Raw genomic sequence first — 12,613 nt, 5'->3', positions numbered from 1 at the left:
AACTTGGAGATAAATGAACTAGTCACATTATATGACCATTCGTATATCGTTCAAAAGAAACGAAGAAAGACAATGATACCGTGTTACAAAATGAAGGTAAGCCATTTAGCAACTAAGTTTTGGCATTAACAAACTTTGTAGCCATTTTTCAGGAGTTAATGATCAATCGTCCAAAAGCATTTGTTCTGACTGACCATTCAGGCAATCACCAACCCCTCATTATCTATTGCTCCATCTTGGGAGTGATTCATTAACAAATTCATATTTTACGAAATTCGTTGTCAACTCTACAAAGAAAATATTCCAATGTCATCTAGAAGACCACCCAAATGAAAGTAAACTTCAATTCACAATACCTAAAACACGTTCAGTTCAGGTAGGATAAAGAAAGAAGGAAAGATTTTTTTTAAAAAAAAGAAAAAGAAAAAGAAAACACCGACTTCACAATATCATCAAGTTTGAGTAATTATTCTCTCTTTGCACTCTTGAGGTAATCAGCCCTTATTGCCCACAATTGCTCACCCACTGATTTCATGTCAGGTCTATCTGATCGAATGGGTGCTGCACACTGAAATGCCAAATCAAACATCTTCATGAGCACATCTGCATTTACAGCTTCTTCCATTGAAGGATCCACCAGTTCCACCACACTTCCTTCATTATACTTCCTGAAGGCCTGCACAATGATCACAACCGCGTAGTTTTAGTGCTTGAACATGAAAAGAGACACCAAATATTTCATCTATAAACTTAAGTTAGACATATGCTAACTTAACATGATCACTGTAAACATGTCCATATCAAATTATTCCCATAAAGAATCGATGACATAAGGTTATACTGTTCTGGAGTGACACCATTAAGTTATTTCTTAAGAGGTTCCTAACTTGCATGATCACTGTTGGATGCATGCCTTAAATGTTATATCATCTCTTCAACATATGCCAAAATTTAAATGGACAATTAACACTTGTAGGGAAAAAAAAAGTTGAAGAACAAAAAATTCATCTTGATAAGAACAAATTATGAGCATACCCATCTTAGTGTAACTCGCTCTTCAACAGTTTTCTTCAACTCCACAGGACGGCGACCTGTCACAATTTCTAAGAGCAAAATTCCAAATGAGTAAACATCACTTTTGGGAGTGAGTTGGTATGTTTTCATATACTCAGGGTCCAAATAACCAACTGTTCCCTTCACTTTTGTAGAAATGTGTGTTTGATCAGTGTTCACTGGACCCTGCCTTGCAAATCCAAAATCAGCAACTTTGGCTCTCATGCTTTCTGTCAGAAGAATGTTGGATGACTTCACATCTCGATGGATAATTTGCTTTTCTGTACTAAGATAAGAAAAAGGTTAGCCATCAATATCTATATATAATTAATAGACTACGTAGGGAAAACCTTATACCATGCACCAACGACTAGAAAAAATATATCTATCAATCAGGAATATATGGATATTTTCAGCATGCATAGAAGGTCTATTCCAAAAAGGGAAAAGTTGAAATATGCTGAAAAGGTATCAATGCTCACTACTTAAGCATATGATGTCCTGTCAATAGACTATGCTTCAGTAAACAAACAGCATATAACTAACTATATTCAAAGTTGTTTTCTTAAAACTCTAAACTTCACAGCATCTATTTATAATCTATTTATCTAAGGTGTAGTGCAGAATAATCTTACATTTGGCTTATATGCACAGAAAATGTAGAAGGTGAACAAAATTCGCAGAATAGAGGGATTACTGACCTGCATACAGATGCAGATAGGTCAAGCCATGAGCAACATCAATTGCAATTTCGAGGCGCTGATTGAAGTCCAGGATTTTTCCACGCAGACCTGCAAATTATATCAACATGATATTCCATTTTAGTTTCAATATTCAAAAAGACAGACATTGGCAAAGAACAGTGCATGGTCTTACCATCCAAATGTTCTCGAAGAGTACCATTTGGCACATACTCTGTAATAAGTAGGCGTTCATTTCCTTTGTCAATATAACCTAGTAGCTTCACCAGGTTTCGATGATCAATTTTGGCCAGAAGTTCAATTTCACTGCTGAATTCTGTTCTCAAACTCTCAAAATGTTCCTATACAATTTAGTCATATCAGCATAGAGAAAATAGTTACTTCTACCATTATTAGTATCATAATTTTCCTTATAAAAACAGAATCCAGAACTTTAGCACTCCAAAGTAAGCTGAAAATTTTTAGACTACATGTGAAGAGCTATGGCTTACTCTTTTTGCGCGTTTCACAGCCACAACTAGGCCATCTTCTAACTTGGCTTTGTAAACGGTTCCAAAACCTCCTTCGCCTATTTGCAATGTTTCTGAGAAATTACGGGTAGCTCTTGTAACCTGGCTCAAGTTGAGATGTAATGATTGAAGTCTACTAAGTTTTGGAGACGTTGAGAATCTTGATGGACTAGGTGGCACCCGAAGTGGACTAGCTGGGACCTTTTCAGAAACGGAGTTTCCTTCAAAGGAGGAAGTTGAATCCACTACAACAGCAAAATTGTTCTTTACTTCTTAAGTGTAACGGGAAGCACAATCTTTTTTTTTTTTTTTTCCTTAAAAGAAAAGTATATCATAACAATCGAAACTGCAATTTTAAGATAACATAGTAACAGATATTTATCAAATTGTGCACAAATTGTAATTCACAACATGAATGCAAATGTCTGGCACGAAAGTTATCCATAAAGTCCCAAAAAAGATGGTAAAAGTAGTTATAGAATCAACTCACTTGAAATTGGGTCCTTGGACAGAACAGCATGAGCAGTTGCTTTTCGTCTCTTCCCATACATACAAGGACAAAGAACAACACAACATACCAACAAAGCCCCACCTGCAAAAATACCAACTTTGTCGCTTGACAGAGGCTGAGAAACTCCTTGTGATGTAGATTTATTGCTTAAATCCTTCTGCAGAAGTTTCCTCCCTGCCTTTGAAGGTAAATTCACTGCAAACAATAAAAGCCAATATAAGCTGTTTTTAAAAACTATGTGCATAACTATACTCAAATTAACATCTGATGTGTCCATACATACCACTAGAGACATCCAACGCACAGTTGTTACTTCCAAAGTAGTCCTTCACATCGCAACCGTTTGCAATATACAATTGGAGGGCCTTACAGAAAGCAACTTTATTTACTACATTCCCATTTATGTAGAATAGGTCCTGACCACGACTAGAATATGAATAGGCTACCCAATTAGTGCCACAACCCTTTGACTGAAAGAAAACTGCAGAGCCAAAAACTGTTGACAATTGCAGTAATAGCACCAAGAACAACGCAGTGATAGCAGCCATTTAACTAAACAGTGCAGTCCAATTGCAGTTTTGTGTCCTAATACATAAGGAAAGCATTTCCTCAACCTGGTGTACAGAACTACCCAACAAAACTAGCAGAATCCTGATCAAGCATCATAGTTTACCTGGAACTTAACACCCAAATGATTTCTGGTTTCACAGTTCCAAAACACTTGAGAAAAGGAAAGTTTTTTTTTTTTTTTTTTAAGGAAAAATTCTCTGAAATATTCCCAGCAAACAATCAATCAATCAAAGCTGTAAGCCCAATTCACCAAATTGGGCTACAATGAATTGATGAGGCATTAAATTTCTGCAGAAAAAGGCAAGTTCAATTTCTGACAGTGAGAACAAAAAAGATCAACGTAAAAGAGGAGTTGCCTTGGATCAGATAAAGTTGTGTACTGTGGCTTCAATTTCTCCGAACACCCAATCGGACAAAAAATTGCAAGGAGCCAGCTGGCTAGGAATCCAAGAACATGGAGCTCTCACACAAAATTCCGATTATCCAATTCCCACAAAACGCAAACGTATGGACACAAAAGATAAGACAAAAGAACAAAACTTTCTGCTGGGAATCAAGGAAAGGTAATATCTTGGGATCTGGGTAGTGCAAAAGAAGAGAGTAACAGCTGAAAGAACAAGGGAAGCACAAGTGGCGGCTATGGAAGAAAATTAATAAACAGAACTAAACCCGGTTTTACACCTCGGAATTGTCCTATATAAGTCTGACAGACATGAATAAACATTATTCATGAGAGAGGAGAGAGGAGAGAGGAGAGAGAGAGGGAGAGACGGAGCCAAGATAAGGAACAAAACTTTAGTGAACTGTGACGCAAAACCATTTGCCGTCTCTACGTAATATTTCGTATAATATAATTTGTATATTTCGTTTATTACTTTATTATTCTATTGTGTTGTATTTAACACCAACAAATTTGGCATGTATAGTTTTATTATTATTATTATTATTATTATTATTATTATAATATTTGTTTACTATGCTGCAGAAAATGCGAAGTTGCCGTGGTTGACCATCGAAGCTTGGGTGTTGGGAGAGAAATAGCTATTGGAATTGCCAGGAAGGTATCTGGAGGGCATTTTTGTCATTCTGAAAAAACCATTTCTGAGGGTTGATGTGATTTTGGTCCTTAACTTTTGAATGTGAAAAGGGTTTTCACATGTGATTTTGAAAATGGTAACTTGGGTGGGGACAAGTAAACCTAAACATTGTATTAAAAAAAAAACCGGCGTTTAATCATGATGAGTCAGTTAAGCAACCTCAGCTTGAAGCTTATATTGAAGTCAAGTCCTAATATTGATAAATTATAATTATTACCAATGAAAAAAATAGGGGGAAGAGAAACTATACTTACTGGAGAGTAGCTTTCAAGAGATTACTTTGAGAATAATATAAATTATTAAAAAGATTTTTATTTAATATTTTAAGATTTTGCGTTAAATTAATTTTGTACATGGTATCAGAGTTTCAGTGATCATATATAAAATCACAAATTCGATCATAACCGCTCTCACTTTATAGTGAATTAAAATAAGTATAGATAAATCAAAAATTAGACCTATGTAATATTCACGCTTCAAGCTCAGAGACTCTTCGTGAAGGGATGTGTTAGAGAATAATATAAACCGTTAAGAAGGTCATCACTTAACGCCTTAAGATTTTTGGTTGAATTGATTTTTTACATGATATTAGAGTTTCAGTGATCATAAGATCACGAGTTCGATCTTTATTCCTCACTTGGGAAATTAAAAAAGCATAAGGTAAAAAAATAAAAAAAATTAGACCTATAATATCCACGTTTTAAGCTCAAATGTCTCTTACATGATGAGGTATGTTAGAGAATAATATAAATTATTAAAAAAGCCTTCATTAAACACTTTAAGATTTTGTGTTGAATTAATTCTTTACAAATACGGTAAGGATATTTAAAAGGAAAAAAGAAAAATTAGAGATGAATTGGATATGATGGTTGAACTTCAATTGGAATTACAGAACGAAGAACGTCATTTACTTAAAAAAATGTAACAAGTTGAGGAGAGAAAAAAATTAGTCAACAATAGAGAATGAGTTTGAACGCTGCTGATACTGGGCTTAATTTTAGGGCTGAGAAGATGTAGGATGGGCAAATCTAAACTTAATTGATCGACGCGATTTAAGCGTTAAAGCTGGCTTTTTCGGATGTGACAAGACCCGCTTAAAACTCGGATCAAACCGGAAAGAGACCAACCCAAATTAAAACTCGGGTCTCGGTTTTAGGCTTTTGCATGCCTGGGTTTTGAAACAAATCAGACTGTTGGATCCAGAATGTTTAGAATATCAGTCAGGTTTACAAACTCATCTAATAAAATTTTAAGATTTATTGAAAATTTTAAGATTTATTGAAAATTTTAATTTTAAAAAAGGTAAAAGAATAAAATTTGAATAAAAACATTTTTGACTAATGAATGATTTCATTTATTATTTAGTTTTAGACTTTCATAGTACTGACCACTGAGTCACCAAGACCAGAAGCTGGAATGGTTTCAGTGCTCATTGGGCTTGTCCAACAGTACCATATAGCAGTTTTCGTGTATGGCTATCAGGCTATGTATTAGGTTATAGAAAAAGCTGATTTCTTATGAAGATATTAGGTCCAAATGCAACGCTCCCAAGTCAAAAGCAGCACTGATGGTAGTTTAGTTCGTGTTATCATTGAATAAGTGAAGTGATAATACGTGTTCGATATTTTTCAGTAATTTAATATTATTTTTAGGAAAAATTTAAAATTTTAATTCAAAAATTGTTTCGAATTAAACTAAGGGTTTGTTTTTTCTAAAATTACTTTAGATACTTTTATCTAATGTTCATCGAAACGACGTCGTTTTGGGACGGAAATCATGGTGTTTTTGTAATTTTGATTTATTTCAGGGTTATAATAGTCTTTATCATTCTAATTTTTTAATTTTTCAACCTCAAAACGACGTCGTTTCGATGAACATTAGACAAAGTTGTCTAAAGTAACATCAAAAAAATTTTTCCCTTAAACTAATCGCAAAATAATAAATCGATTGAAATATTTAAAAAAAGACTCTCCTCTGACATGACAAGTAATTTTGTCTCTTTACGTAAATAAATCTATAATATCATTGTTGTACTTATGACAAGCCAAGAATATTGCACCAGGTCAACAACTTTTTTTTGAAAAAAGAGAATAAAAAAGCTACTTTCTTACGGAAGAGTGACCATTTTGTCACACTTAGCAAAAAAATTTACCAGACTGCCACGTCAACAGTAAATTTTGCCAAAATGCCACGCGGTATATTTCGCTATACTGTGTAGTGAAATATGTTTGCAAGTAATTCGCTATACAGTGTAGCGAAATATACCATGTCAGAATGCACAGTCAGCAAAAAATGACACGTGTCAACCAGGCAGAAATTCGTTACACTGTAAATTCGCTTGAATTCTGTCTGCTTGACACATGGCATTTTTGGTTCTGTGCATTCTGACGTGGCATATTTCACTACACTGTGTAGCAAATTACTTACAAACATATTTCGCTATAGTGTAGCGAAATATGCCGCGTGACATTTTGACAAAATTTACTGTTAGCATGGTAGTTTGATAAAAAAATTTGTCAAGCGTGACAAAATAGTTACTATTCCCTTTCTTACTTTTCATTAAGTTTTACTAATCAAACTTACTGTAAAATATATTATCGCACCAAATACGCAATACCACCAATGTACCTAAAATGATCTCCCTTACGTGGATGATAGCAGCAAAACTTTGTGCTCCTTTTCGTTATGTATGCATGTGATAACGAAATTGCAGTGCCAAAACTCAATAATGTTACAAATTATTTATTGTTATTTTATAAAAAGTCTTAATTAATTACACTAACTTATAAGTATAAACTTTTATTCTTTTTTTTATACATGAAAATGAATAAACTTTTATTCTGTCAAGGTAACATGATATTGTCTTTCATTAATTTATCTGGAGTTTTTATTATTTTTTGTGACATAGGAGACATTGAAGGAAAACGGAACTACAAAGTAAGTAGGATCAACTGATCATACTACATGATTTATCAGCTTATTAACAAAATTCGTTATACCAGATACAATAAAAATAAATTGAGTATTTATATGGCTTTTATCATGCTATTTTAATATTAGAAATATATTTATCATTTTAAACAATATAATTTTATATTATTTTAAGTGAAATAACCATAATTTGATATTTTTTATGTTCTCTTGCTATATTTTATTTTACTCTCTCCGAAATATAAAATTAACCAATTAAAATAATAAATATTTTTCCTCTAATATTAGTCTAGATATTTTCTTGTTAAGTTCAATCATATGCCTAATAAAAATCAGCAGCATCTCCCAGCAAATTTGTTATCAACTGACCACATCACATGCACTTTTTTTATAGCTAAAAAATTAATAGACTTTCACATGCAGCAGTAGGACAAACCTCCACGTGTTATTTGCAGATTGAGTTTATGAACACTTTTGCCGGAAGGGAACAACTGATTGAACACCTTCCCAAATTTATGCATGGCAGTATAGATAATACATGAGTTTGTATTCATCATGCAACATGATACAAAAAAAATTCTTATACACAATATTTTGTGGAGTCTGTATTTTTTGAAGTAAAAAGAAAAAAAATTAAGGCACACAAAATGAATCTCTATAATATTACACAATCACTTTTCTAATAACATAACTCTTCTAAAACCCATAATTATATTTGCATCTCATCTCCTCTCGAGGATAAATAGTGAAAACTAAATATAAATGCACGTCTTTTCGAATTGCGTATGATTCCTAGAGGATTGCATGTGTCTCTGTGGGTGACGCTGTCTGGTTGGTATATGTTGGAATTCCGTTTCCCTTATGAATATTAGGTATTCGTCAAAATCATTTTCTAAAAATGAAATGAATATTTTATTCGAGTTTTATGTATAAAATGGGTACTCTCATATTTAGGGGTGATAAATGAGTCAGGGGCCTTTGGCTCAGCTCGTGAAGGCTCAAGCTTACATGCCTAATATTGATTGTTGGAACCAGGCTTGAACTTGTATAAAAACTCGTTTAGTAAAAAGGTCTCAGGCTCCAATTCAAAAGTTCGTCCTTGGAGCCTCTCAGGCTGGCCTAGTATATTAATTTTTATTTTTATTTATATTTTTTATATTATTTGTAATAGCCCTCTCTCTCCTCTCAATCCATTTCACCCCTGTTTTATTAGTTAAACAGACTTTTTGAATGATTTTGTTCTATATTATGTTGTTTCGATATACATTAAATTTATGAATATTGTTTCGATATACATTAAATTTATGAATATTTATGTAATTAGTAGTGTTGTTGATTATATATTTTGTTTGGATAAATTGTCTTATCTTTTTCTAACAGGCTAATAGGCCAAATTAGGCTTTTATTTTTTGTAAATAAGGCAGGCCAAAGGCCGATAATTATATTCGTAACAGGTAACAAGCTTGATAAGGCCGACACATTTAATCACAAGCTTAACATTTTAAGACCAAAGCTCGGCTCGGCTCGGCCCGTTAACACCCCTACTCGTATTAGTAGGGGAAAAATAACCTAAAATGTTAGAAATGAAATGTTAGAAATGAATTTTAAATGTGGGTGAGAAGTTTCACATTCACCATAATAATGAAATAAATGAGATATACATGAACTCATTATTTAAAGTTTTGGACCTGGTATAAATCTACTTATTGTGGTTTGACATTTAATTTATTGGTAAAAGAGTTTTGGAATCTATTTACGATTCAACCACTTGTTGTGCTGGAAATGAAATTTGACTCTCATTGAGGTCTATATAACTGGAAAAAAAAAACCATAAGCTTATTCACTTTAAGGTTTTGAATTATTCTATGATGTCAAATTCACTTAGTGTGATTTGTTATTTAACTCATTGATGAAAGTATTCCTTGCACATAGTTATGGGCTTCCCTTTTCATTTAAGATACAATGATAAATGATAATTTTTTATGCCATGTTTCTATATATTTGGTTGATCAAGTTATTTATCTTTTTTTTTCTTTGTTTCTATTAATTATTTGGACTATTATGTTGATTTAACCTACAGCAAGCAAGTAAGAATCTGATATTTAGTCTAAAAAAATATCAACCTAAGGCCCCGCAATTACACACTTGAGCCGGGTTTGATCATGCGAGGAAAAAAGAAAAACTTATGTTTGAAGTTAAAGACGTAAAACGCATCGAGAAACAATACCTCTAACCCACATTTATGTCAACAATAATATTGTCTATATCTCCGTCAAGTGGAAGCGTATATCAATTATGAGATAATATTATATTATTATTTATATTTGACCTGACAATTTCATTTTATGATATTGTTATTGTTGAGAATTTTTCATATATATATATATACATATATATATTGGGCTTATCATTTTTTAAGCTGCCGGAGATAAAATTATTTTCGGTTACTAAACCATAACCGTACAAAGATGAATTAATGATGATAAAGGAAAAGAGAGAAAAGAGGAATCATAACCATTCAAAGGTGAATCAATACATATAAAGAAATAAATAATCAAAACGACGTAGTTTTGAAGTGACCGGAGATAAATTTATCTCAAGCAGCTTGAAAAATATTTTTCCTATATATATATTGATAACATTCAAATAAACATAGAATACGTTTTGATTAAAAACGTATTCTTTGAGACACCTTCATCAACATTAATTTTCAACCAATCCTGGTGGGCCGAAACCAATGAATCACAGGGCTGTTTCTAATTAGGATAACAAAATCAGTAGAAATCCTTTGAGTAGCCAGCTTGATGTCATCCAGAATTTTTTGAATCACACTAGCTTTATTGTCTTCCTCCATCATGAATGTCCTTGTTGCGCTATTGCCAAATATACCAATATAAGGTAAAGAATAAATAAACCTGTCATATTTAAAACTAAAACACTTCATAATTTTAATATAAAGGCATGTATGACCATTTCAAAATTTTGAATTTAAAATATTTTAATAATATGGAAAAGTATATTTTTCTATATCCCAATACAATGAAATAGATTTGACTGAGATAAATTTTCTGCTGTATTTATTTGTGGGCAATGCTTTTCTCATGTTATTGGAGAGGAGGAAATCTCCTACACACTCAAATTCATGGTGGGGCCCACACATAAAAAATAAAAAAAACAAAAAAAATTATTGCACGCAAAACGAACTCTCACTAACATGAGAAAAGAGCTCTCCTACAACATAAGAATTCTTTTTCTCTTTATTTTTTTAAGACACGAAATTTTATCATTATTTTTTAAATTTTTTATATCAAATTATTGATTACTTTTTTATTTTTAAATTTATTCTTTCGTTTTATATCTTGGGTAATTATAATTTCAAAATAATTTTTTTTACTTTAAAATTTTATTTTAAACTTTTAATCCTTAAATATCAACCGTTTGTATTTTAAAAATAATTTCCTTTAGTTTTTATTAAAAAAATTCGTTTTCCTTAAATTTCAGCTACTTCACTCAACTTTAAATTAGAGTAGGGGTGTTCGCAGTTTGGATTGTATCAGTTTTGGAAGCAAAAATCATCTGATCCAATCTCTTCGGTTTGATCATGTCATCCATTCGGTTTGATCATGTCATCCATTCGGTTTGAATTTTTTTTCAAATCCAATCCAACTTTTTTCGGTTTGGGTTTTTCGGTTTTTTGAAAATCCTAAAATTTGTTTTATAATTATTGTGAAAATAACATCTTTTGCATATATTGACTTTGTAATTTATTTATTTTTGAAATACAAAAGCATAAGTAAACGATATTATAGTTATTTTTTTCTTGGCAATGAAATATGAAGGTCTACACAGATAAAATTTTGTTGATGAAATGTGACTAAGTTTTTTCTTGGGTTTAGTTGATGGGTTAATAGGTCTTGGGTTTAGAATTTTTTGGACCATGATTGGGGAAAGGCCTAAATAGGTAGAAGGGTTGGATCAGTTTGGATTGGATCGATTTTCATTAACTCATCCGAAAATCGATCCAATCTAATTAAAATTTGCGATTTTTTTTATCGATTTTCGATTTTTTGATTTTCGGTTTATTCGATTATCGATTTTTCGGTTTGGATAGGTTGATGAACATCCCTAAATTAGAGCATATTATTTTCAGAATAGCTTAATTTTTTAGCCTATTATTTCTTAAAGGATAAGGCATCTCATTCTTAACTTTATCTTTTTTATATTTCAAATTTATATTATTTTGAATTATGGATTAATATTTTTTATGTTGTATGAAATAATTTTATCTTTAACACACACAGAAAAGTGAGTAGAGCCCATATGGGGTCCATGAAGAAAAGAGAAAGAACAAGAAAATATAGACCCCACACGCTTTTATATATATATAGAAGATAAAATTATTTCCTAAAAAATGAGAAACGGTAATTCCTATTAATTAAATATGCGTGTTTTAACCCCAAGGGTAGCACAGTTGGCAGCTGAGCTCCCAAAGGATCCCTTGGTGCAGGGATCAAACCCTGCCTGAAGCAGTTTCTTGGAAAATCTTTAGTCTCGTCCTTTCTCCGGTTGCGAAGCTTAGTGCACCCATTGTTACAATGAAGGGCTAACCTATACGGGCCGTACCCCGAGGGCATGGTGCCCGGAGATAGGGGTGTTCGCGGTCTGGATTGGATCGGTTTTGGAAGTAAAACTCATCCGATCCAATCCCTTCGGTTTGATCATGTAATCATCCATTCGGTTTAGATTTTTTTTCAAATCTGATCCGATCCAATCCAATTTTTTTCGGTTTGGATTGGATCGATTTTCGGTTTTTTGAATATCCTAAAATTAGTTTCGTGATTATTGTGCAAATAACATCTTTTGTATATATTGACTTTGTAAAAAAAAAAAAATTGACATACAAAAATATCAGTAAACAATACTATAGTTGATGAGAGGTGACTAAGTTTTTTTTTGGGTTTAGTTGGTGAGTTAATGGGTCTTGAGTTTAGAAATTTTTGGGCTATGATTGGAGAAAAGACAAGTAGGTAGAGGATAATTAATATATTGGATCGGTTTGGATTGGATCGGTTTGCATCAACCCATCCGAAAACCGATCCAATCCAATTAAAATTTGCGGTTTTCTTTCGGTTTCCGATTTTTCGATTTTCGGTTTATTCGATTTTTCGGTTCGGTTTTCGCGGTTTGAATCGGTTTGGATCGGTTGATGAACACCCCTACCCGGAGATGTTGAACGGGGAT

General features: G+C 32.5%; 1 protein-coding gene across 1 annotated transcript; it reads right to left on the bottom strand.

The window, feature by feature from the left end:
- Nucleotides 1-115: 115 nt before the first annotated feature.
- LOC133295867 (calmodulin-binding receptor-like cytoplasmic kinase 3) lies at nt 116-4,142 on the bottom strand. Its single transcript, XM_061494734.1, has 8 exons — nt 3,448-4,142; nt 3,058-3,359; nt 2,754-2,969; nt 2,246-2,508; nt 1,930-2,095; nt 1,755-1,844; nt 1,036-1,334; nt 116-676 (listed from the first exon to the last, which is right to left on the bottom strand). The coding sequence occupies exons 2-8, from the start codon at nt 3,320-3,322 to the stop codon at nt 467-469; spliced, it is 1,509 nt and encodes a 502-aa protein (XP_061350718.1). The 5' UTR covers nt 3,323-3,359; nt 3,448-4,142; the 3' UTR covers nt 116-466.
- Between the last annotated feature and the right edge of the window lie 8,471 nt (nt 4,143-12,613).

This window comes from Gastrolobium bilobum, unplaced genomic scaffold (genome assembly GCF_033153095.1).
Source record: "Gastrolobium bilobum isolate Gb01-03AN ecotype WA unplaced genomic scaffold, APGP_CSIRO_Gbil_v1 utg2195, whole genome shotgun sequence".
In the NCBI taxonomy this organism is placed as follows: domain Eukaryota; kingdom Viridiplantae; phylum Streptophyta; class Magnoliopsida; order Fabales; family Fabaceae; genus Gastrolobium; species Gastrolobium bilobum.
Note: the sequence above shows the minus strand (reverse complement) of the source record. Positions and strands in the feature narration are given on the sequence as shown.

Excerpts from the sequence above, each read along its gene's own strand:
- LOC133295867 (XM_061494734.1), bottom strand. The coding sequence starts at position 3,322 with ATGGCTGCTATCACTGCGTTGTTCTTGGTGCTATTACTGCAATTGTCA. Across the intron at positions 2,970-3,057 it reads TGCGTTGGATGTCTCTAGTG|TGAATTTACCTTCAAAGGCA; the intron begins GTATGTATGGAC and ends TATTGTTTGCAG. Across the intron at positions 677-1,035 it reads AGCGAGTTACACTAAGATGG|GCCTTCAGGAAGTATAATGA; the intron begins GTATGCTCATAA and ends ATCATTGTGCAG.